A 26,521-nucleotide genomic window follows, 5' to 3' on the forward strand; every position below is an offset into this window, starting at 1 on the left:
CAACGGATGCCGCCCCAAATGCCCTCTGGGCTCTCACCCACCGAGCAATGCGCTTGCCTCGTGTCTTTGATCCCAGCACCCCAAAGCAGGGCTCTCTGGGCCTCAGCACCTACCTCCCAGTTATGGGTTTAACTTATTTTTCTGGGGGACACAGTTTAAGCCCTAACCTCTGGAAACTGTGACTGTGACCTTATTTGGAAATAGGATCTTTGCAGATCCCAATTAAGTAATTCAGATGAAGTCATACTGAATTAGGGTGAGCCCTATAAGAGGGAAATTTAGACAGATACATAGGGAAGACGGCCACGTGAGGGAGGCGGCAGAAATTGGAGGCAGGCAGCCACGAGCCAAGGAGAACCAAGGATAGCCAGCAACCATCAGAAGCTGGAAGAGGCAGGAGGGACCCTCCCCCTACAGCCTGCAGAGGAAGCGTGCCAGCCCAGCACACACCTTGATCTCAGACTTCTAGCCTCCAGACTGAGAGAGTGCACTGCTGTTGCCAGAAGCCCCCAGTCTGTGGTCATTTGCAGGGCAGCCCCAGGACACTAAGAAACTCCTCACCACTGCACCAGAAACCCTGGGAACCAGCAGAAGCCCAAATGAGCAGCCTGGGAAGGCAGAACGTATCAGTTTCTCCAGCATCTTTATGATGAAATAACATCGGTCTCACGGCTGGATGCAGGCAGCCGGACCAGGGCAGCTGTGGAGACCCCATCCTGCTCGGGCGCGGGCCACTGCTCAGAGCAGCTCCATGACAGCCGCTGCCGTGCTCTGCCCGAAGATGAAGGTGCCGACGAGCACGGAGACCACCCCCCAGGCCTCCAGGAAGCACCTGCCAAGTCAACAAACTCACGTCAACATGCGCTTTTCTGGAGATTTGCACAGACGAGCCAAACACACATAGAAAACTTATGATGTGAAGCCTAGTAGAGTCACCAATTTGGAAAAAATTCAGGTTACCCTCCCTTACACATAGGGATGGGTTTCTGAGACAACAGGAAATAAAGTACCCATGCAATTGAAAAAAAAAAAACTCTCACCCAATCTGTTGTTTCATAACCTCGTTCCTTCCCAATATTTTATCAAAGACAAAGAAATGGGGGAAGGGAGACACTAGTTTCAAACTCCCTTCTCTTCCGCTTCTTTTCTTTAGGGGGTTGAAGCCCCCCCCAAGTGAGGAAGAAGAAAGCCCTAGGTCACACAGATGAGAACAGCGGCTGGGGGGCCATGGAGGAGGGGACAGAAGTGGCTGGAATTGGTGGCCATGAGACCACGTCCACAGGCTTCATAACGTAACCAGGAGAGAAGGTGCAGACAGTGAGGCAAGAGCCACGATAATAAGATTCCCACGAAATGATAGGGATATTTCTGGCCCGTTAACAAAGGCCACAAGGATCCGTTGTCATGGAAAGTCCATCTCCAGTTACGCAGCGTGGCAGAGCGGCAGCTCGGTGCCATAAACACCCGCCTGCCTGAAAGGGGGGAGAGAGGTGAACGTGACGGGGCTGCTGGCTCCTGGGAGCAGCTTTGATGGATCAGAAAGCCCTAAAGCGGCGCTAGGATTAAAAATACCTTGAAAGCCCATCAGTAACAACTGCTGTGAACTTGGACCGAGGCACCACACAGAAGCAGCAAGACTTGAAAGGGCGCTACAGGGAAAGAACCGTGTAGGGGGCCCCCAGGCAACCGGGGCTGGTGCTAAGCCCAAGTCAGCTTTAGAGGTGCCCAGAAAAATGCTTCTCAACCCAGAAGGGAACCCAGCCAGGCCTGCCGCTGTGGGAAGACCAAGCTTGGGCTCCATGTGGCTGGACGAAGGGGAAAGAGAGGCTGCCAGTGGGCCCCAAGTTCACGGCTGCTGTGACATAAGAGCATCTGTACTGGGCTGAATGGTGGCCCCCCAAATTCACATCCACCTGGAACCTGTGAACACGACCTCATTTGGAAATAGGGTCTTTGCAGATGTGATGAAGTTAACGATCTGGAGATGAGATCACCGTGGACTGGGGGTGGGCCCTAAGCCCAAATGACAGGTGTCCTCATAGGAGAGAAGCAGAGGGAGACTTGAGACACAGACATAAGGGAGAGGCTGTGTGAGGACAGAGGCAGGGATGGGACTGATGCGGCCACAAGCCAAGGACCACCTGGAGCCGCCAGAAGCAGGAAATAGCACAGAATGGAATCCCCCCAAGAGCTTGCAGAGGGAGTGTGGCCCTGCTGACACCATGATTTTGGACTTCTGGCCTCCAGAACTGGGAGAAAATACATTTCTGTTGATTTAAGCCACGAGCAGCCCTAGAAAACTACTACAGTGTCCTGTCTAGCTGTCTTGGCCTCAGTTTTCACATCTGTGAAATGGGACCAAGATCTGCACAGACTCGTGGGTCCCTGGCACCGGCTGAGCTCTGGCCCATCACCCGTGCACACACTCTCTTTCTCAGTGGGGTCCAACTGGGCCCCTCGGTGGCAGAGTACATGGTCCAAGTCACACCACAGGCCGACCCAGCGGAGGGTACTCTGTTGAAAAAAGGGATGGTCCAAACTGTCTTGTCTAACCAGCAACGTGGAGCAGGGAAGGGGGTAAGCGTGGGGCCCCGCGTCCAGTTGGCCAGAGTTGAGCCCCAGCTCTGCCCTTACTCGCCACCTGCCTGTGGGTTGGTTTCTGTCTCCTCGTCTTTGGGATGGAAATATCCCGGCATCGCAGGGAGAGGAAGGGGTAAAGGGGCTGAGCGTGGGGCCCAGCACTGAGGCGTCATCCAACCAGGACCTGCTGTCCTGTTAACAGAACGTGTTGCCCTGGTGCATGGGGGAGCCCACGGCCTCTGGAACTCAGGGATCTGTGGGGCAACAGGACCAGCCTGTAGCCACCCTGCCCGGGGTCTGAGTGCAGGATGGGGAAGCACGCACGACTCGGGCCTCCAGACGCCGGGAAGACCCCAAACCCGCAAAAAGCTCCAAGCAGAAACCACGGCGCTCGGAGTGGAAGGGTGGCCGCGCACGGACTGAGCAGGGCGCGGTGTGCTGGCCTGGGATGGAGCCCCGGCTCAGCTGCCCCCCCCGCCGTGTGGACAAGGCCCCCCTCCCGGCCTGGCCTGCAGTTCCCTCACACGCAGGACCCGGCGGGCGAGCAGCCTTCACACGCCCCTCCCGCCGAGCCCCGCACACGCTAGAGTCGACACCCTCACGTGCACACACTTACTTAACTCGGGGTCCTACGGGCTCCACGCTGATGGCACAAATGAGGCACAGACCTGCAGAGGAGACACGGAGTCACACCAGCTCTTCATTATTGAACCCAGAGCAGCCCCGAGCTTGCAAGGGCTCGGCCAACACCCAGCAGTCCCGAGGGACCCGAGAGGCCGGCAGGGTCTTTGCCCAAAGCGGCCCCGCAGGCTCACCCTGCCCCTGGAGAGCGGGCACCGAATGGTGGCTCATGGCGCCACTGTGGGGTCCCCGCTAGACACCCCCTAACACCTTGGCCTCTCCAGCGACGACAGCACATGCTCACGTCTCTGATGAGAGGTAGTGAGTCAGGGCCAGACTCGGGGCCTGACCCCTGGGACGCCTTTGACAACTGCCAGCTGCCTTTGTTATTTTCTTCTTTCTGTCATTTTTTTTTTTTTTCTTTTTTAATCGTGCTACTGGGATTTGAAGCCAGACAGCTCTGCCTAAAGATCCTGTGGGTCTCCCCACTGCCAAACCTATCCTGGCCCGTCCTTTCCAGCACGGGAAACGGCTAAAGCTACAAGGCCCCACCCAGGACATGGACACCCAACCCATACTGTGTGTTTAAGACACTGCATCACTAAGTCCATCCGCCCTAGATGGTGGATGGCGGTGGGGGGGAAGCCAAGGGAGGCGGTGAGGCGCTTGGACCCCCCACTCATGTCTGAGAGCACTTCCCAGGGCCAGGGGCCGCAGGATCTGGGGTTTCTGCCCCTGCAGTGCCGCGCCGTCTCCGGGAGCCCCTAGCCTTGGCCGTCCTGGGTCTGCCAGGCCGGGATAACCCTCAGGCCAATTTGACTGCAATTTCACATCATCACTCACTAACATTGGGAAGGTTTCCTAGGACTCCATCCATCATGGAAACTGTGTCTGCCTCCCAGATGGGGGGACAAGGAGGAAGATGTCTGTGGGGTACCTTTGAACCATAGGAGTTTCATATAATTGAAAACATTAAATAAAATCCTACAGTGAGTGGCAGCAGCGGGAGGGTGGACGAGGCTGCGAGGCTGACTCAGCCCCGCTACACGCCAGCTATTCCACCCAGGAGGCCTCAGGGCCTCGGTCTTCCCATCTGTAGGCTGGGTTGATAACAGCAAGCCCACCAAGTACGTCCTTCGAGGGCCATTGAGATGTTAAACGAGGGAAGGTGTGCGAAGCCCCGGCCCCCGCGCCTGGCCCGGTAGACAGGGGAGCCATCCCTCCTCCGCGGGCTCCCACCCCCCGCACACAGGGCCCTCACCTGGGAAGATGAAGATGAAGAAGGAGCTGATGCCGCCGATGATGCCGATGATCTCGCTGAGGTCGGGCAGGAACAGGGCCATGGCGAGCGTCACGGTGACCCACAGGACGGTCAGCGACATCCGGACCCATGGCCCCGAGGGCTCGGCCAGGGCCCGGGGCCCACACGCCCAGCAGCAGCCCCTCCTCCAGAAATCCTGCATCACCGACCTGGAGGCCACACACCATGGGCTCCCACGGTCTCCCGGGGGCTGTAGCCCTGCACTCGCCCACCACTGGGTGCCCCAGAGTGCCCCCCACCACTGCCCTGCACACCGGCAGGGCTCACTCCCCGGGAACCCCCGCCGCACGTGGGTAGCCAACAGGGCGGGGCCCAGGGGGTCAGGCTCCAGTCCTGACACCAGCTGGGCGACGCTGGCCAAACCACCTGACTCCCCTGCCCCCAACTCCTTCTCTAGGAAACAGAGGTGAAGACAGTCCCCACGCCACATGGGCTGGCGTGGCACATGCTAATTTTTGACGGGTGCGGTGCTCCGCACTGAACCGTGTCCCACGAGCTGGCCTCACCTCCCCAGGAAGAGCACGATGGGGTAGACAGTCACGATGGACACAGCGAAGAGGACCCGGGCAACGATGATGACCCCGTCGTTGCCTGGGTAGGACATCAGGATGTCAGCAGAAACGTCTGTCCCGAAAGTCAGGAAGCCGTACACGCCTGTGAAGGGTAAAGGGGGCAACACAGGGGAGCTGATTAGAAAAATGCTGTCCCCCCACCTCAACTCTGACACACAGACAGCACCCGGATCTACCGCTGCTAAGCTTTCCCCTAGGAGCTGACAGAAAGTTCTAGAATCTCCCAAGGCTTTCCTGTCCTCAGCCTACAGGTTCCTGGTCCTTCTGGCTCAAACTCCTGCTGGGCAAAGCTGTCCCTTGTCCTTCTTCCAAACAGCTCCCGGCATCCGTACAAGGCGCCCACTCGGGGGTGTGGACTGGCTGGAAGCTCTCTGAACGATGCCTTCCGTGCCCTGTCCACCCCACCCTCACAGCCCCTAGACAAAGAAACTGTCCGTGCGCCCATTTTCCTGATGGGGAAAATCAAGGCCCAAGGTGCCAACAACTGTCTGGAATAACACAGCTCGTTACAGCAGAAGTCAGGTCCCTACCCCACAACCCAGCACTGCCTCTCGGCCTCCGCGTCACCTGCCCGGTCCTGAGACATCCATCGCTGACCAAGAGCTGTGGCTCGCTTTGGTTTTTCTCCAGTCCCAGGATCCTGCTGGCCCTGGACCATCTGAAGGAGACTCTCAATCACCGGGTCCAACTCAGGGGGCCACAGAATGAGAGAGACCTCCCCTGCTAGACAGAAGTCACCCAGCAAGTGTCCAAGGCCCCTGACACATCTGTGGGAGCCCCAGAGCTCCCTGAATCAGAGACTCTGATAGGCTGACGAAAGAAAGGGCTGCTGGGCTGGAGGAAAGCGGCCAGAAGTCAGCCTGAGCCCAGGCCCTGGGCTGTGCACCGGACGTGCCGTGGGACCTCGGGTGTGGCACAGCCCCCTCTGAGCCACACTTCTGTCACCTTTGAAGACCCTCCTGTGCCAGTCTGTGGATGCTGAAACCACTGCATCCGAGAGCGTGTTCTGTAAACCACTGCAGGGACATAATGCTCCGACAGCCATCACTGACGCCAGCCCACCAGACAGGCAGGCAGGGGCGTGGGGGGTGAAGAGCAGGGGCTTGGGAGACAGACGGGCCAGGGTTTGCATCTCAGCTTTGTCTCATCTATAGCTGGGAGACCCTGGACGAGCCATGGCAACCCTCTGGGCCTCAGTGGCCGCCGCTATGAACTGTGGACTCTCCTGGGGGTGTTAGGGACAAAAGAAGCACAGGCAGTCAAACCACTTAGCACTGCACCCAGGACGCGGTAGGGTCTCTATACACACTTGTGATTATTCCGGTCTCTCCTACTGCTCCGCACCCAGGTCCTGGGCACCCCACGCGGGCCTTACCTGTCAGCGAGTAGACAAGGCAGCAGGTCAGCAAGGACAGCACGGAGACCAGGGCCCAGTGCCCGAGGCTCTGGTGGCGCATGCTGCAGTAGATGGACACGGCAGCTTCGTGACACTGCAAGGCAGCAGCGGGGTCAACGGGAGTCGGGCCAGCTGGGCGCTAGAATCACCTGGCGCCATCTAAAAAGTCTCAGTGTCTTGGGACTTCCCTGGCGGTCCAGTGGTAAAGAATCCCCCTTCCAATGCAGGGGACATGGGTTCAATCCCTGGTCGGGGAACTAAGATCCCACATGCTGCAGGGCAACTAAGCCCGTGCGCCACAACAAAGATCCCGAGCGTCCCAACTGAGACCCGATACAGCCAAAAATAAATAAATAAAATAAATATTTTTAAAAATACAAAAAAAAAAGGTCTCAGTGTCCCAAAACGGGGGTAACAACCCAAATGCCCACCAAGAGCAGAAGGTAGAAGTAAGTCGTCAGATATTCACGTATAGAATATTACACGGCACTAAAAAGGGGTGAACGCAACTGCACACCTCAACACAGAGAGCCCCGCAGCTGTAATGTGGAGCAAAAGACGCCAGAGAAGAAGAATGTTTCCATGTACGTGAAGTTCAAGTTACAAGCCAAACAAGCCAGGACGGGGGTCTCGACCGCAGCACTGCTGATGCTTGGGGACCGTCCTGTGCATGGTGGGATGCGGACCACATCCCCTGGCCTCGACCCACTAGATGCCAGAAGCATCCCCCCCAGTTGTGACAATCAAAAATGTCTGCAGACATTGCCAAGTGTCCCCTAGGGGGCAAAATCACCCTCAGTTGAGAGTTACCATTTGTGGTGACAGAGGGCAGAACAGTGGGGTGGCTTGGTGCTACTGAGGGAGCATTCCAGGGCTGCTGACGATGTTCTATATCCCCAGCGGGGTGACGGTTTCATGGGAGGACACATACAGTGTGTAGGAAGTATATAAATCGGAAGTATCACATGGTCAAATTTTTGAAAATGTAAACCAGATGTAGCCAATGCCAGGAGCCCACCTGTGATGTGGACTTCATTTATCTGGGGCAGGTCCTGGGCAGCGGTGTGTTATCAGCAGCCCAGGAGGCCCTGATGAGCGGCCAGGGGTGAGAGGCGCTGCTGCATCTGGATGTGCGCTATGGGCTCTGGGATCCTCCCAGGCTCCCGGGGCAGGGTTCCCACCACCACGTCCATTTACTCACTTCTGATCAAAGCCGACACGACGACCGCCCATGCGCGCCCACTCCCCAGGCTCGAGAGCCCCGCTCCCCCCGCCCACCGAGCTCAGCCCACCACTGTCCCTCTTCGCCGCCTCAGGGCCTTTGCCCGTGCTGTGTGCTCTGCCTGCGATGTCTCCTGGTCCAGCCGGCTTCTACTCATCCTTTACGAAAGCCCTCCTCCCCAGCTGGCCGAGTTCTGCTCTCACGCCCCCCATGTGAGCACATCTGGGTTTGCTGGTTCAGCGTCTGTCAGGTATGTGGTGTCAAGACACACCTGCCTCCCTCATTCCCAGCACAGAGCCTGGCCCACGGGTGAAGGGCACTCCGGCGGTTACTCAGTCATCCATCCCTTTGCCCCACCTGCAGCCACGAGGCCTCCCTGCACCCAACCCCAGCGCTCCACACTCAGGTCCTTGTATCAGTCCCCCCTGTTGCGAGTGTGGGGTACCCATCAACCAGCCTCACACAGTCCCCACCCTCATGGAGTGCCCACTGTGAGGGGCTGGGGCACACCAGCCTCAGGCCTCCCGATTCCAGCCACAGAGGCGGCGTCCAGCCTGGGGCAAGCTCTCACACACCTTCCGCGACAGGCAAGCCTCAGGGACCTCCCTGACCCCACGTGAGCCTGCTGGCTTGCAGGCTGGCTCAGCCAGGCAGTGGGGGGCTTAAACTGCCCCCCTACACACACACACACACACACACACACACACACACACACACACACACACACACACACCCCTCAACCAACAAGCAGCGGAACTCAGGATCAACGTTCCCGCCTCCTGTACTCCGGAACCCAGACCTGGGGGAAAAGATGCTTGGTGGTTGCAGGATGGAGCCCTGCCCTTCTTCCTGTTTCTCCCAAGACTCCTGGGTTGTGTTTCTCTTGGTCTTATGCGGGAAAATAAAGCTTCTGAGGGCAGGGCTGCCCTGCTGGGACAGCATCTAGGACGGTGACTGGCCAATAGCAAGCTCACTGTTCACTAAGTGATGGGATGCAGGGCAGAGGAGCATGTGGTGGGTAAGCAGTGGAAACAGTCCAAACGTCCACCAGTTGAAGAACGGAAAAACAAGCTGTGGACTCTCCAAACAGTGGAATATCATTCAGCCATGAAAAGGGACGCAGTCCTGACACGTGTTCCACACGGATGATCCTCAAAAACACCACAGTGAGTGGGACTTCCCTGGTGGCGCAGTGGTTAAGAATCCGCCTGCCAATGCAGGGGACATGGGTTCGAGCCCTGGTCCGGGAAGATCCCACATGCCGCGGAGCAACTAAGCCCGTGCGCCACAACTACTGAGCCTGCGCTCTAGAGCCTGCTAGCCACAACTACTGAGCCTGCACGCCACAACTACTGAAGCCTGCGCGCCTAGAGCCCGTGTTCTGCAACAAGAAAAGCCACCACAATGAGAAGCCCATGCACCACAACAAAGAGCAGCCCCCACTCGCTGCAACCAGAGAAAGCCCGCGTGCAGCAACAAAGACCCAATGCAGCCAAAAATATAAATTAAAAACAAAACAAAACACCATGTCGAGTGAAAGAAGCCAGCTACAAAGAACTATATACTGTATGATTCCACTTATATGAAGTGCCCAGAACAGGTACATCCAGAGAGACAGAAAAATCTGTGGTTGCCAGGGGCTAGGAGGGGAACAAGAGGGGAATGGGGAGTGACTGGTAATAAGTACAAGTTTCTTTTGAGGGTGATGAAAATGTTGTAAAATTGATGGTGGTGATGGTTGCACAACTCTGTGAACATACTAAAAACCACTGAACTGTACACTTTAGAGGGGTGAGTTGTATGCCATGTAAGTTGTATCTCAAAGCCGTTTAAAAACAAGGGGAAAGAAGACATACAGAGGGCCAAAAGGCACATGAAAAGATGCTCAACATCACTAGTTATTAGAGAAATGCAAATCAAAATTACAATGAGGTACCACCTCACACCAGTCAGAATAGCCATCATCAGAAAGTCTACAAATAACAAATGCTGGAGAGGGTGTGGAGAAAAGGGAACCATCCTACACTGCTGGTGGGAATGCAAATTGGTACAGGCACTATGGAGAACACTATGGAGGTTCCTTTAAAAACTAAGAACAGAGTTACCATATGATTCTACAATCCCACTCCTGGGCATATATCTGGAGAAAACCATAATTCGAAAAAATACATGCACCCCAATGTTCATTACAGCACTATTTACAATAGCCAAGACATGGAAGCAACCTAAATGTCCACTGACAGATGAATGGATAAAGAAGATGTAGTACATATATACAATGGAATATTACTCAGCCATAAAAAGAATGAAATAATGCCATTTGCAGCAACATGGATGGACCTAGAGATTATCATACTAAATGAAGTAAGCCAGACAAAGAAAGACAAATATCATGACACCATTTATATGTGGAATCTAAAAAAAAAAAAAAAAGATACAAATGAACTTATTTCCAAAACAGAAAAAGACTCACAAACATAGAAAACGAACTTATGGTCACCAAAGGGGAAAGGGGGATGGGAGGAGGGATAAATTAGGAGGTTGGAATTAACATGTACACACTACTATGGATAAAACAGATAACCAACAAGGACCTCCTGTATAACACAGGGGACTATACTCAATATTTTGTAATAACCTCTAAAGGAAAAAAAAATCTGAAAACGAATATGTATATATATTCAGCTACATATAACTGAATTGCTGTGCTGTACACCTGAAACTAACACGATGTTGTAAATCAGTCATACTTCAGTTAAAAAAACACAAACCAGGGAGAAGTGCCGCGTGTGGCCAGGGTGTCTGGCAGCAGAGCCTGCACCCCCAACCCGTGCTCCCCGAGGCCTCTCCTTCCCACTCTGCGCGGGCTGGACGCGGTGCCCCGCTGCTAAGTGTGTGGGGAGGGCTGTGTTTGAACCGGAGCTCCCGATGACGCCAGGTGACCGCCCGCCCCCTCCCCGCACAGCAGCCCCTCCAGCCTTGCGCCACTCCTCACCCTGCTCCCTTTCCACCTTCACCTGCGTCTAGTCTCCCCAACCCCAGATCCCTGACTCCCCAAGCTGGATCCTGGCAGCCCCACCCCCGCCCTGCAATCCGCATCCTTTCCCAACTCCCCCATCTCCGCATCCCGTGTCCCTGGAAACTGCAGCCCAGGCCTCGGTTGCTAGGAGAATCGGATGAGGGAGCCGAGGCAAAGGTGAGGGGGGCACCTCCTCACACGCATCTGGAAAGCACCCCGCACCCCCGCCCGGCGCGAGCCTGCTACACCATATGGTGCTCGGGCACCCGAGACGGGACTGGCTCAACGACATCCAAACGGTTGACAGCAAAATCATCGCTTTCCATCTTTCAAAATATTGGGCGTGCAGGAAGGAATGTGAGAAACTCTGTAAGCGGCTTGCTAAGCCCCAGAAACGATACAGCGACTCATTTATAAAAAAAGAGAAATGGAAATGTTTCAGGACTTTTCTTTTCCCCAAAAAGTGGTTCTCAAAGAAAATATAAGATGACGAACGCAAAGAGAAGCTGTTTCACGAGTACAGGAAGAAGACACTCGGGCTACGAAGCTGAGTGAGGCACTTTCCCTCGAGAACCGCATTTCACTTGGGGCGGTTTCGTTGTTGTCGTGGTGGGTAGGGGGTTGTTTTTAGGAGAGAGGCAAATCTTTCCCAAAATAAACAATGGAGGAAGGGAGTCAGGTGCCACCTGCTAGGAGACTGCGAGACCCCAGGAGAGACCAGAGGGCGGGGAGCAAAGCCCAACCCCACCCCCGCCCCTCCAGCCCCGCGCAGCCCTTTGCAGCTCTCCAGCCTGGGACCCCTCCCCTCCGTGGCCCTCCAGCTGAAGCGCCCTCCCCTTCAAGCTGGCCACCTCCCACACATTCCTCAAGACTCCGCCCAGGCATCAGCGCCTGGAAAAGGGCATCTCTGAATCTGCCCCACCCAGCGCTGCGGCGGAAGCCCCTCCACTGGATTCCACGCACGGAATTCCTTACTCCATGACATTCTATCAAAGTCTATATATTCTGCCCAGTACCGCCAACTCCCACACACCTTCAGGCCCTCCTAGCCGGCAAGCCTCCAGGCCCCCGCTGCAGAATCCACCTGCACGAAGGCATTCTACGTAAGCGGGCCGCTCCAGGTCCCCAGGCGTGGCGACTCGGCCGTGAGGACTGTACAAAGGAGGGGACAGGTCCCGGGCCCACACACTCGACCCCAGACCCAACAAACAAACGCGCTGCTGCTGGCTGTCGGCGGGGCCGGTTCCCAGCTCACGGAGCCCAGATGCCGGCCACGTGCACGTCCCCCAAAGACAGCCCATCTCATCCCGGAACAAGTCCTCGAGCTTCTCCCGACAGGGAGGCCACACTCTCCTGAGGGAGCAGGCGGTCACCGGAGCCTGCAAATGCCACCCTCTTCAACACAGACGCCAAGGTTACCTGAAATCCGAAGCAGATGGTGGGAAAGACACTGAACACGGAGGTCCAGGAGGAAGGACTGTAAAGAGATGAAAACGGGTGTTTGTTACAAAAAGTTAAACTCAAAACAACCTTCAACTTGAAGATGAGTTTTCAACAATACCAGCAAGATGTAACTAAGCGTGACTATAAGACAGGCTTTAATAACCACATCCATTGCCGGGTTTGGGGGGTTGGAAAAGGCTACATGTTAAATGCTGCACTTTCTAAGTACATCTGTGCTGACATATGGTAACTTGACATTCTCCATGCAGGCATAGCTTGCGCAGGGCGTGGCTAGGAGGAACTCCCAGCCTCCCTTGCGGGCTGCCCGTTCCCAGTGAGCTTAGGGGCTGGGGTGGTAGGGGGCACAGGCAGCATCCATCAAACAGACCCCAACGGGGCAAGGATGGTTTGACCTCCGTCCAAGCTGCCCAAGAGAACTGAGGTGTGCACAGGGCAGAGTCTTCAGGTCAAGCCCTCTCAGTGGTCCCCAGATGGTGGCCCTCCAGCTTCCTTTAATAAGCAGCTCTAGGTACCAGCCTCCAGCACCTTTAGGGACATGTAGTGGAGGGGGCATAAACAGCACCCGCTATAGAATCGGGGTTTCCTGCTTGTGGTAGAATAGTGGGCCCCAAAGAGGTCCATGTCCTTATCCTGGGAACCTTACACGGCACAAGGAACTCTGCAGATGTAATGAAGCTCAGGACTTTGAGGTGACAGACGACCCTGGATGATCTAGGCCCAATGCAGCCCAAGGATCCTTGCAGTCAAAGAACCTTCCCCAGCTATGGTCAGAGGGAGCTGTGACCAGAGAAGCAGGGTCAGAGAGATGGAACCTTGCTGGCTTTGAAGATGGAGGAAGGGGCCCCGAGCCAAGGAATGTGGGCGCTTCTAGGAGCTGGAAACGGATTCCAATCTAGAGCTTCCAAAAGGAACACAGCCCTGCTGACATCTTGATTTTAGCCCAGTGAGACCTATTCTGGACTTCTGATATCAGAACTGTAAGAGAATAAATTTGTGTAGTTTTAATTCACGACGTTTGGCAGTAACGTGTCACAGCAGCCACGGGGAACGTCACACGGTGGTATCTCCCTTCTGCGCTGCGCTCCGGCTGACTCTTAACTCTGGATGCAGATCACGGAGCCTCCCAGCCAAGCCCTGCCTTCCTGGACTTTCCTCAACAGCACAGTCAGCCGATGGCCAGCTTCTTAGCGCCCACGCTCCCACGGCTCCATCTGCCTGCCCGCAGTCCTCTGGGCCTCACGTGCTGTCCTTTCCTGTTCCTGTGGGGGAGACTGCCCGAGCTCCAGCCTTGGAGGCTGCATTTCCAGAGAGCAGGACCCTCCCCTCCGCAGATTCAAGGCCACAGATCAGCAGTGGATCTGGCCTCTTCTGATCGGGTTTCCTTCACTGCTGGATTATGCCGTCGGCGTGCCGTGGGCCACACGGGCCGTGGCCTCTGTGCCCCGGCTCCGGCACATTCCTCTTCTCCCCTCTTCAGAAGAGCTCCTTCCCGGCTCCTTCCTCCTCTCCTGAACCCAATCCACCTGGGCCTTCAACCCCGCCTCCTGCCCTGACGAAACCCAGCCACATCAAGAGCGGCCTCCGTGGCCAAATCAGGCGCCAGGGCTCAGCCCCATGTGACCCGGAAGCGGCATTTGGTGACGATCACCCCAACCTTCTTGAAATTTTGCGCGCTGGCTTCTGAGACCCAGATTCTATTATCCTCTGTCCTGGGTTGCACAGTGTCCCCCTAGACTTGTAGCCACTGGGGACCTCAGAATGAAATCTTATTTGGAAAAAGGGTCTTTGTAGATGTAATTGGTTAAATGAAGATGAGGTCATACTGAAGTAGGCTGGGAGTTAACCCAACAACTGGTGTCCTTATAGGAAGAGGAAACACACAGGGAGGAGGCCGTGTGACCACGGGGGCCGAGTCTGGAGCGAAGCACCTGCAGACCAAGGAAGGCCAAAGAGTGCCGGCAACACGGACGCTGGGAGGGGCAGGAAGGACCCTCCCCCGGAGCCTGCAGAGGGAGCGCAGCCTTGCCCACACCTTGATTTTGGACTTTTAGCTTCCAGAAGCAGGGGAGAAATTTCTGCTGCTTTCAGCCACCCGGCTGGTGGTCACTTGTTACTACGAGCAGCCCCAAGAAGCTAACACGCGCTCCTAACTTGCCACCCTCTCCCTGATCCCCCAAGGCCCGGTGGAGGACCACCAGCTCACACTTCTCACCTGGGCTCCTGGCCTTACCTACATGCCATCTCTGGGCGCACAGTCTGACCAGCTCCCTGACATCTTATTTAGTGCCTCACAGCCGTCTCCAACCTAACACATCCCCACCCGACCCCTCCCCGTCCCATCCAGCCCAGGAAACGGCATCGCCAGAGCTCAGAGTCACCCGGACTCTCTTCTCTCTCCCGCTCCACTTCCAACCTATCCTCCAGGAGGGTCCACACGATTTGCAGGACCCAGTGCAAAGGGAACATGCCGGCCCCTTGTTCAACAGCAGTTAAGCATTTCAGGATGGCGACAGCAGGGCGTTAAACCAAGTGCGGGGCCCTTCTGAGCCCAGGACCCAGGTGACGTCACAGGTCACAGGCTCATGGAGCTGGCCTGCCACCAGCCGATTTGATTTCAAGCCCCTGCTGTGATCAAAACCCTGCAATGGCTTCACGTGCAAAACTGAAGTCCCCACCGCAGCTCCGCATCCCTAGAGGACACCCCCCCCATGCCCACTCCCACTCTTGGCCTCGCTCAGTCTCGTCGGGCCTCACTGGCCTCTGCCCCCGCACCTGCATCTTGCTGGCTGGTTGTGCCGCCTCTAAGCTGCGGGGAACGCGTCTGCAACAGCCTAGGAGCCCCAGGCTGGTGGGGTGTCTAGGGCTTCCGTGTCCCTTAGCCTGTCCCCCGTCCTCACTAGTGACAGCGCTGTCGTTCTGAAGGAAAGCAGCTTTTTTTGGCCGCGCCGTGCAGCACGCGGGATCTTAGTTCCCCGACCAGGGCTTGAACCCGCGCTCCCTGCAGTGGAAGTGCAGAGTCCTAACCACTGGACCGCCGGGGAAGCCCCAGGAAAGGAGGTTTTGCTGAGTTCTACGGCATCAGAGACTCGAAGGATTTCACGGGACGAGCCAGGGCTCTGTGCAAACCATGGGCGGGGTCGGGGGGAGAAGCGTCCCTCGGCCCTCACAGCAGCCCCGGGAAGCCATCCCCCCGAGACTCACCTCGACGCCAGGCGGGGCTCACGAGCGAGGTCTTGGGGCCCGAGGTAGTACTGTGCCACGACGACCAGGGCCAGGTAGCAGGCGGCCAGGGTGCCTAGGATGCTAACGCATGGACGGAGCGCAGCGTTAGGGGGCCTCTATGGTGGGGTAGGGCCTGGGGAGCCACACGGAGCGGGGTCTCAACGCCAGCTCTGCCCACACAGGCAAGGTGTCAGGCCAGTGTCTGGACTCCATTTCCTTATCTGCACATTGGGGACAGCGGGAAGAGCATTCCAGGCAGGCAGGGCAGGGCCGCACTCAGGCCCAGCGAGGTCAGACCTGCGAGGCTGTGATCACTACGGGCGCCCCCGTCTCTCCACCAACAGCCGCTGGGATTCAGCATCTAAGTCGGGACACTGCCCGCTGGGCCACAGCACGGGGAGAAGGAGGACCCGGACAAGGCTGGCGAGGGCTGGGGGTCCCCGGGGGGCAAGGGGGTCCTGCCCACTCTTTCTCTGCTCCATTTCGTTACATGACAGGGAAAGGCGGGTGGCACACTTGTGTGAAGACTTTGGCCAGACTTAATTTTTGCAAAAGTATGTGGAGAGCCTCAGACTGTAAAATGGAAAAAAGTGTGTGTGTGTGTGTGTGTGTGTCTCTCTCCGTGCCAGCATATGCGCACGTGTGTGCAGAAAAAGTCTGCAATCATTAAGTAACAAAATGTCAGCTGCAGGTCCTGTCATTACGGGTAATTTTCTTTTTTGTTTATCTGTATTTTCTATCAGGCACATGTATGACTTGTGTAATTAAAAAAATTTTTTCCCCTTCTCCAAACGGAAAGACCCGTGCTAGCAGCTCCCCTATCCCAGGCGGACAGAAGCCACCCACCAAACGCGCGCCGAGGTGGGGACCCGGCCCCAGCCATCGCCCTGCCAGGAAGGGGCCGCAGCCTGTACCTTGTGTACTTCTGGAACCCGATCTCACGCGGGGCGGACAGGGGCAGGATGACCAGCACGGAGAGCAGCGTCAGGGTGAAGTGCTGGTCGGCGTACCAGGGCTGCGGGGCTGGCGGGGCGCCGGGCAGGAGGAAGTCACACACTAGGGGGAGGGAGGGAAGGAGAGGCAGCGAGCCCCGCGGGCCCTCCCCCAGCTGCAGAGCCGCGGCCTGGGGTTCCCAGCTCCGGGTCCTCGGGGGGTTTGCCGTGGGCAGTCATCCCCGTGAGTTTGAAGGGATGGGATGACAAACACGATGGGGACCTTGTCACGTGCCACCAGGACGGAGGGAACACGCTGTAGGAATTCATTCAACAGACCTTCCCCGAGTTCCTTCCGCCCGGCAGGCGCTGCTCTAAGTGCTGGAATCGGCAGCAAACGACACAACGGTCTGCCCTTGGGGCACCCAGGCCCTCCTGTTTGTAAAAGATCCTTCTTGTCTGCCCAAGAGCTCAAAGGGTGTGTGCGGTGAAGTCGGGGCCTGGAATACATGTCCCCCAAGACAGCAGCCTAGGTCAACCCCGTTATTAGATAGAGGAGAGTTAGGGCGGGGCTGAGCTGGCCGCTTCTGCTAAACACCAGATAGGCTGGGGTCCCCTGGGGGTATCTAGCAGGGGGTGGGGCTGGAGGGTCCTCGATGGCTGGGCTCACACAGGGTGCCTGGTGGGGATGCCTGGGCGCCGCGGGGCCCTCCCTGCAGACCGTCCAACAGGCTGGTCCATGACAGCTGTGGGGTCCCGAGCCCAAGGCAGAAGGTGCCGTCCTCTTAAAGGCCAGGGCTGGAACTGGCAGTGTCCCATCTGCCATCCTCCGCCAGGCCGAGCCGTCACGGAGCCCGCTCTGATTCAGGGGGAGGGGACACAGATCCCGTCAACCTCTCAAGAGAAGGGACACCTAAGAGTCTGGGCCCGTTTTGGTTCCACCACAGTAAGACGGAGAATTTGGAGTTATCAGATAGAAGAGGCTAGACAGATGGGGGAGAGGGGCGAGCCAAGGGGAGAGAGCAAGATGGCTTGAGGCCGGAAGCACGTGGGTGGAGGTGCCGAGAGCTGGTTTCCGGCCCACTCGGGGGTGCTGGCACTGCTGTTACATAACCCTTCCTTGTTCTCCCCACATGCTCCGTAAAGCCAGCGATGAAAAGAAATCAACGGCCTGACCACAATGGCTTGCTTCTACTGGAGCGACGCAACGGGACAGCTCCACATGGAGCTCAGGGTACAGAGACCTCCCGTGAGGGAGGCAAGGCAGGCTTTCCTGGCCAGACAGGCCAAGGGAATGCACGTGCCCAAAGGCGCACAGAGATCTCCGTGAGTCCCAGGCCCCACGTGGCCTGAGATGGGGGGCAAGCCCTTCTTAGCCATCTGGACTCCTGAAGCCAGGAAAGCCCCCCTCTGCCACCTGGGCCACCCAGCTCCTTCCTGAGCCCTCACTTTCCAGGCCATACCTTGGTGTCCTCGGCACCATCGTTTGTAATCATTTGTACCCGACGAATGTAACGACTCCATCAAAAACCCCAACCTCCAATTAGCCTTCAGCCCAAGTAACCTGGACTTGCCTTCAGAAAGACATATCCCTAAATATCTAACGAGAAACACGCACACGATGCTCTCTTCCCACCAGTCAATCCACCCAGAGCTGCGGTGGCATGCCTCCAGTCAGTACTCTAATCTCTCCAGGTGATCCACTAACTGAGCCCGAAATCTTCTCAACACAGCAGCCCTCAGATCCTTCTCAACACGACAGCCCCGAAGATTGTTCTAAACATGGCAGCCCCTCAGAATCCTTCGCAACATGACAGCAACTCGGTATCATTCGCAACTCGGCAGCCCTTCAAATCCTCCCCAAAATGGCAGCCACCCAGAATCCTTCCCAACACTGCAGCTGCTAAGATTCTTCCCAACATACTGGCCCATATTTTCTCAACACTGAGGCCCTCAAAATCCTTCTCACATGACACCCCCTCAGAATCCTTCTCAACAGGGAAGCCCTCAAAATCAGTTTCAACATGGCAGCCCCTCAGAATCTTTCCCAACACGGCAGGCCCTCAGAATCCTTCTCAAAAAGGCAGCACCTCAAGATCCTCCTCAACATGGCACCTCCTCAGAATCCTTCTCAACACAGCAGCCCTTGAGAATCCTCCAAAGGACGGCAGCCCCTAGGGTTCCTCTCAACACGGAGGCCCTCAGAATCCTTCCCAACATGACAGCCCCTCACAATCATTCTAAACATGGCAGCAGCTCAGAATCTTCTCAACACAGCAGGCCCTCAGAATTGCCCTCAACAGGAGAGCCACTCAGGATCCTTACCAACACCACAGCCCCTCAGATCCTTCTCAAAATGGCAGCCCCTCAGCATCCTTCTGAACACTGCAGGCCCTCAGTATCCTTCTCAACTCAGCAGCCCCTCAGATCCTCCTCAAAATGGCAGCCCCTCAGAATCCTTCCCAACACTGCAGCTGCTAAGATTCTTCCCAATGTGGGAGCCCCTAAGATTCTTCTCCACACGGCAGCCACTAGAATCTTTCTCACACGGCATCACCTCAGAATCCTTCGCAACGCAGCAGCCCCTGAGAATCCTCCAAATCACGGCAGCCCCTAAGATTCTTCTCAGCACGGAGGCCCTCAGAATCCTTCCCAACACAGCACCCCCTCAGAATCCTAGCTACACTGCGGGCCCTCAGATCCTTCCCAACAGCAGCAGCTGCCATGCAGAATTCTTCTGACATAGCGGCCCCCTCAGGTCCTTCTCAACGTGGCAGCCCCTACAATCCCTCTCCACACGGCAGGCTCCTAGAGCCCTCTGCAAAATGGCAGCTCCTCCGCCTCCTCCTGAACACCCAAGAAGCCTCCTCAAGACAGCCGCCCCTTAAAACTCTTTTCAACAAGGCAGGCCCTCCTGCTCCTTTCTACACGGCATCCCCTCAGAACTTTCTCAACACGGCAGCCCCTCAGAATCTTATCAACACAACACCTCAGAATCCTCCTAACATGGCAGCCCCTCAGAATCCTTCTCAACATGGCAGCCCCTCAGATCCTTCCCAACACAGAAACGACTCAGAATCCTTCTAAACGCGGCAGCACATCAGATGCTCCCCAACACGACAGCCCCTCAAAAGCTGCCTCAACATGACAGCCACTCAGAATATTTCTCAACAGGGCTGCACCTCAGGTCCTCCTCAACACAGCAGCTCCCCAAAATGCTCACCATGGCAGCCCCTAACATCCTTCCAAACACAGCAGCCACGAAGAATCCTTCTCAACAAGGCAGCACCTCACAATCCTCCTCAACACGGCAGGCCCTCAGAATCCTTCCCAACATGAAAGCCCCTCAGAATCACTCTAACACTGCAGCGGCTCAAAATCTTCTAACACGGCACCCATCAGTTCCTTTTGAACAAGACAGTTCCTCAGAACCTTCTCAGCAAGGCAGCCTCTCAAAAGCATCTTCAACATGGCAGCACCTCAGAAACCCTCTCAACACAGCAACTCTTCAGAATCCTTCTGAACACTGCAAGCCCTCAGAATCTTTCCCAACACGGCAGCCCCTCAGAATCCTTCTCAACACAACAGCCACTGATTTCTTCTCAACACTGAGGCCCCGAGAATCTTTCCCAACCCAGCATCTCCACAGAATCCTTCTCAACACGGCACCCCTCAGATCCTTCTCAACAAGACAGTTCCTCATAATCCTTCCGAACATGGCAGCCCATCAGAATCCTTCTCACCAAGACAGCACCTTAGACCCTTCTCAACATGGTAGCATCTGAGATCCTTCACAAAACGGCAGCCTCTCAAAACTCTTATAAACATGGCAGACCCTCAAGATCCATCTAAACACAGCAGCCCCTCAGAATCTTCCTGACACAGCAGCCCCTCAGTTCCTTCTCAACACAGAGGCCCTCGGAATACTTCCCAACATGGCAGCTCCTACAGTTCTTCTCAGCGTGGCAACCCCTAGAATCGTTCTCACACAGTGGCCCCTCAAGTCCTCCTCAAAATGGCAGCCCCTCAGAATCCTTCCCAAACTGCAGGTGCTAACATTTTTGTCAATACGGAGGCCCTTAGAACTCATCTCAATACAGCAGCCTCTCAGAATCTTTCCCAACACAGCAGCCCCTAAGATTCTTCTAAAGAAGGCAGCCCCTAGAACCCTTCTCTCGTGGCAGCCCATCAGAATCCCTCCCAATACGACAGGCCCTCAGATCCTTCCCAAGAAGTCAGGCCCTCAGAATCCTTCTCAGTAAGGCAGGCCCTCAGAATCCTTCTCAACACGGTAGCTGCTAAGATTCTTCCCAACAGGGCAGCCCCTAGTATCCTCCTCAAAAAGGCAGCTCCTAAGATTCTCCTCAACACGGCAGCCCCTAGAATCCTTCTCACAGGGCAGCCCATCAAAATCCTTCCCATCACGGCAGCCCCTCAGATCCTTGCCGATAAGTCAGGCCCTCAGAATCCTTCTCAACATAGCAGCACCTCAGAATTCATCTCAGCAGAGCAGCACCACCAGTTGACCAGAATTGAAATCTGACATGACCTCTACTTGCCACCGTCAGGCAGGGCATTTTTGTGCCAATTTACCCTCTGGGAGGTTCCGATCTACCAACTATGATTTTTGTGGAAGATCAGAGTGCTTCCCACAACATGGGAGCCTTTAATTTCCACATCCCTGCATCAGGGACCTTTTTTCATGGTTCAAGAGACAGAACAGACAAAACAAACAGTAAAATGGTAGACCGAGATGCAACCTTATCAGTCATTATTACATTCCAAGTAGAAGTCTAAATATGCCAATTAAAACCCGAGACTGTCAAGATGATAAAAAAACAAGACCCGACCATATGCTGTCTACAAGAAGTGCATTTTAAAATTCCAAGGTTCACAGTAAAAGAGTGGGAAAAGAAATTCTGTGCAAACACTAATCTTAAGGATGCTGGAGAGGCTATATTCACAGGTATATTCACAAAGAATTACAGAGACAAAAAGGGAAATTTCATAATAAAAAGGCAATTCACTGTGTGTGCTTATTAATAAGAGAGCTGCAAAAACCATGAGCAAAAAATTCATAGAATTAAAGGGAAAAATAGACAAATCTGCAATCATAATTGGAGATGTTAACACTCTCTCTCTCATAACCTGACAGAATAACTAGACTCCGCCACTGCCCCACTCCCACAAAAATCTGCAAGGTCATGGAAGATCTGATCAAAGCTCTGGATCACCTTGACCTAATGGAGAGTTCTAGAACACTGTACCAAAGAACCACAGAATACACACCCTTTAAGAGCTCACCAAGACAGACCACACGCTGAGGCACAGAGTAAGTCTCAAATGCCAAAATTATACAGGTGTGTTCTCTGACCATGGTGCATTTAAGGCAGAAACCAAAAAGATGACATTCACAGAAAGATAGACAAGATGAAAAGGCAGAGGGCTATGTACCAGATGAAGGAACAAGATAAAACCCCAGAAAAGAAACTAAATGAAGTGGAGATAGGAAACCTTCCAGAAAAAGAATTCAGAATAATGACAGTGAAGATGATCCAGGACCTTGGAAAAAGAATGGAGGCAAAGATCGAGAAGATGCCAGAAATGTTTAACAAAGATCTAGAAGAATTAAAGAACAAACAGAGATGAACAACACAATAACTGAAATGAAAAATACACTAGAAGGAATCAATAGCAGAATAACTGAGGCAGAAGAACGGATAAGTGACCTGGAAGACAGAATGGTGGAATTCACTGCTGCAGAACAAAGAAAAAAGAATGAAAAGAAATGAAGACAGCCTAAGAGACCTCTGGGACAACATTCAACACAACAACATTCAACACAACAACATTCGCATTATAGGGGTCCAGAAGGAGAAGAGAGAGGGAAAGGACCTGAGAAAATATTTGAAGAGATTATAGTCAAAAACTTCCCTAACATGGGAAAGGAAATAGCCACCCAAGTCCAGGAAGTGCAGAGAGTCCCAGGCAGGATAAACCCAAGGAGAAACACACCGAGACACACAGTAATCAAACTGGCAAAAATTATAGACAAATTGCTGAAAGCAGCAAGGGAAAAACGACAAATAACATACAAGGGAACTCCCATAAGGTTAACAGCTGATTTCTCAGCGGAAACTCTACAAGCCAGAAGGGAGTGGCATGATATACTTAAAGTGATGAAAGGGAAGAACCTACAACCAAGATTACTCTACCCGGCAAGGATCTCATTCAGATTCGATGGTGAAATCAAAAGCTTTACAGACAAGCAAAAGCTAAGAGAATTCAGCACCACCAAACCAGCTCTACAACAAATGCTAAAGGAACTTCTCTAAGTGGGAAACACAAGAGAAGAAAAAGACCTACAAAAATAAACCCAAAACAATTAAGAAAATGGTCATAGGAACATACATATCAATAATTACCTTAAACGTGAATGGATTAAATGCTCCAACCAAAAGACACAGGCTTGCTGAATGGATACAAAAACAAGACCCATCTATATGCTGTCTACAAGAGACCCATTTCAGACCTAGGGACACATTCAGACTGAAAGTGAGGGGATGGAAAAAGATATTCCATGCAAATGGAAATCAAAAGAAACCCGGAGTAGCAATACTCATATCAGATAAAATAGACTTTAAAATAAAGACTATTATAAGAGACAAAGAAGGACACTACATAATGATCAAGGGATCAATCCAGGAAGAAGATATAACAATTATAAATATATATGCACCCAACATAGGAGCACCTCAATACATAAGGCAACTGCTAACAGCTATAAAAGAGGAAATCAACAGTAACACAATAATAGTGGGGGACTTTAACACCTCACTTACACCACTGGACAGATCATCCAAACAGAAAATTAATAAGGAAACACAAGCTTTAAATGACACAATGGACCTGATAGATTTAATTGATATTTATAGGACATTCCATCCAAAAACTGCAGATTACACTTTCTTCTCAAGTGCACATGGAACATTCTCCAGGATAGATCACATCTTGGGGTCACAAATCAAGCCTCAGTAAATTTAAGAAAATTGAAATCATATCAAGCATCTTTTCTGACCACAATGCTATGAGATTAGAAATCAATTACAGGGAAAAAAATGTAAAAAACACAAACACATGGAGGCTAAACAATATGTTACTAAATAACTGAGAGATCACTGAAGAAATCAAAGAGGAAACCATAAAATACCTAGAGACAAATGATAATGAAAACACTATGATCCAAAACCTATGGGATGCAGCAAAAGCAGTTCTAAGAGGGAAGTTTATAGCTATACAAGCCTACCTCAAGAAACAAGAAAAATCTCAAATAAACTATCTAACCTTACATCTGAAGGAATTAGAGAAAGAAGAACAAACAAAACCCAAAGTTAGCAGAAGGAAAGAAATCATAAAGATCAGAGCCAAAATAAATGAAATAGAAACAAAGAAAACAATAGCAAAGATCAATGAAACTAAAAGCTGGTTCTTTGAGAAGATAAACAAAATTGATAAACCATTAGCCAGACTCATCAAGAAAAAGAGGGAGAGGACTCAAATCAATAAAATTAGAAATGAAAAAGAAGTTACAACAGACACCGCAGAAATACAAAGCATCTTAAGAGACTACTACAAGCAACTCTATGCCAATAAAATGGACAACCTGGAAGAAATGGACAAATTCTTAGAAAGGTATAACCTTCCAAGACTGAACCAGGAAGAAATAGAAAATATGAACAGACCAATCACAAGTAATGAAATTGAAACTGTGATTAAAAATCTTCCAACAAACAAAAGTCCAGGACCAGATGGCTTCACAGGTGAATTCTATCAAACATTTAGAGAAGAGCTAACATCCATCCTTCCAAAACTCCTCCAAAAAACTGCAGAGGAAGGAACACTCCCAAACTCATTCTATGAGGCCACCATCACCCTGATACCAAAACCAGACAAAGATACTACAAAAAAAAGAAAATTGCAGACCAATATCACTGATGAATATAGATGTAAAAATCCTCAACAAAATACTAGCAAACAGAATCCAACAACACATTAAAAGGATCATACACCATGATCAAGTGGGATTTATCCCAGGGATGCAAGGATTCTTCAATATATGCAAATCAATCAATGTGATACACCATATTAACAAATTGAAGAAGAAAAACCATATGATCATCTCAATAGATGCAGAAAAAGCTTTTGACAAAATTCAACACCCATTTATGATAAAAACTCTCCAGAAAGTGGGCATAGAGGGAAACTACCTCAACATAATAAAGGCCATATATGACAAACCCACAGCAAACACCATTCTCAATGGTGAAAAACTGAAAGCATTTCCTCTAAGATCAGGAACACGACAAGGATGTCCACTCTCACCACTATTATTCAACATAGTTTTGGAAGTCCTAGCCACAGCAATCAGAGAAGAAAAAGAAATAAAAGGAATATAAATTGGAAAAGAAGAAGTAAAACTGTCACTGCTTGCAGATGACATGACACTAAACATAGAGAATCCGAAAGATGCCATCAGAAAGCTACTAGAGCTAATCAATGAATTTGGTAAAGTTGCAGGATACAAAATTAATGCACAGAAATCTCTTGCATTCCTGTACACTAACGATGAAACATCTGAAAGAGAAACTAAGGAAACACTCCCATTTACCATTGCAACAAAAAGAATAAAATACCTAGGAATAAACCTACCTAGGGAGACAAAAGCCCTGTATGCAGAAAACTATAAGACACTGATGAAAGAAATTAAAGATGATACCAACAGATGGAGAGATATACCATGTTCTTGGATTGGAAGAATCAATATTGTGAAAATGACTATACTACGCAAAGCAATCTACAGATTCAATGCAATCCCTATCAAATTACCAATGGCATCTTTTACGGAACTAGAACAAAAAAATCTTAAAATTTGTAGGGAGACACAAAACACCCCGAATAGCCAAAGCAGTCTTGAGGAAAAAAAACGGAGCTGGAGGAATCAGACTCCCTGACTTCAGACTATACTACAAAGCTACAGTAATCAAGACAATATGGTACTGACACAAAAACAGAGATATAGATCAATGGAACAGGATAGAAAGCCCAGAGATAAACCCACGCACCTATGGTCAACTAATCTATGACAAAGGAGGCAAGGATATACAATGGAGAAAAGACAGTCTCTTCAATAAGTGGTGCTGGGAAAACTGGACAGCTACATGGAAAAGAATGAAATTAGAACACTCCCTAACACCATACACAAAAATAAACTCAAAATGGATTCGAGACCTAAATGTAAGGCCGGACACTGTAAAACTCTTAGAGGAAAACATAGGAAGAACACCCTTTGACATAAATCAAAGCAAGATCTTTTTTGATCCACCTCCTAGAGTAATGGAAATAAAAACAAAAATAAACAAAGGGGACCTAATGAAACTTAAAAGCTTTTGCAAAGCAAAGGAAACTACAAACAAGATGAAAAGACAACTCTCAGAATGGGAAAAAATATTTGCAAACGAATCAACGGACAAAGGATTAATCTCCAAAATATATAAACAGCTCATGCAGCTCAATATTTAAAAAAAATCAAGCAGCCAGGCCCAGAGCTGGAAAGTTCAAACTGGACGTGTTGCTTGCGCCGCTGGCAGAGACTGCGGCGGAGGTTCGGCCCAAGTTCTCCGGGCCGAGTGCCCAGCAGCGCCCTGCGCCCCCACCCCGCCACCCCCAGCCACGCTCCTGGCTCGGGCTCCGCGCCTGGCGACTGCAGCAAGACTTGAATGCAGCGATCATCTAAATTAGAGAAAGGAGATAAAAATAACCTCTGGATATTCCTCTCGTGTGATATTTATTCTGGATGAAGCATTAAGATTGCTACTAGAGGTGTATCACTGGACTTCCCTGGTGGCGCAGTGCTTAAGAATCCGCCTGCCGGGGGCTTCCCTGGTGGCGCAGTGGTTGAGAATCTGCCTGCTAATGCAGGCGACGTGGGTTCGAGCCCTGGTCTGGGAAGATCTCACATGCCACGGAGCAACTAGGCCCGTGAGCCACAGCTACTGAGCCTGCGCGTCTGGAGCCTGTGCTCCGCGTCTGGACCCTGTGCTCCGCAACAAGAGAGGCCGCGATAGTGAAGAGGCCCGCGCACCGCGATGAAGAGTGGCCCCCGTTTGCCGCAA

General features: G+C 52.6%; 1 protein-coding gene across 3 annotated transcripts in view; it reads right to left on the reverse strand.

Annotated features, from left to right (window-relative positions):
• Nucleotides 1–626: 626 nt before the first annotated feature.
• SLC38A8 (solute carrier family 38 member 8) overlaps nucleotides 627–26,521 on the reverse strand; it is a 39,706-nt gene continuing 13,811 nt past the window's right edge. For 2 of the 3 annotated variants that reach the window (XM_082437245.1, XM_082437244.1), the window contains 7 exons: nucleotides 15,397–15,498; nucleotides 12,151–12,208; nucleotides 6,470–6,584; nucleotides 5,029–5,176; nucleotides 4,463–4,671; nucleotides 3,197–3,248; nucleotides 627–832 (listed from right to left, as the gene is read on the reverse strand). In XM_082437245.1, coding sequence (XP_082293371.1) covers nucleotides 739–832; nucleotides 3,197–3,248; nucleotides 4,463–4,671; nucleotides 5,029–5,176; nucleotides 6,470–6,584; nucleotides 12,151–12,208; nucleotides 15,397–15,498 — 778 coding nt within the window. In that variant the 3' untranslated portion in view covers nucleotides 627–738. Of the gene's footprint in view, nucleotides 833–3,196; nucleotides 3,249–4,462; nucleotides 4,672–5,028; nucleotides 5,177–6,469; nucleotides 6,585–12,150; nucleotides 12,209–15,396; nucleotides 15,499–16,331; nucleotides 16,474–26,521 lie in introns of all 3 variants that reach the window. The other variant, XM_082437246.1, reaches the window with a different exon arrangement.

The sequence above is a fragment of the Balaenoptera physalus genome (genome assembly GCF_965194825.1).
Source record: "Balaenoptera physalus genome assembly, chromosome: 19".
Lineage (NCBI taxonomy): Eukaryota > Metazoa > Chordata > Mammalia > Artiodactyla > Balaenopteridae > Balaenoptera > Balaenoptera physalus.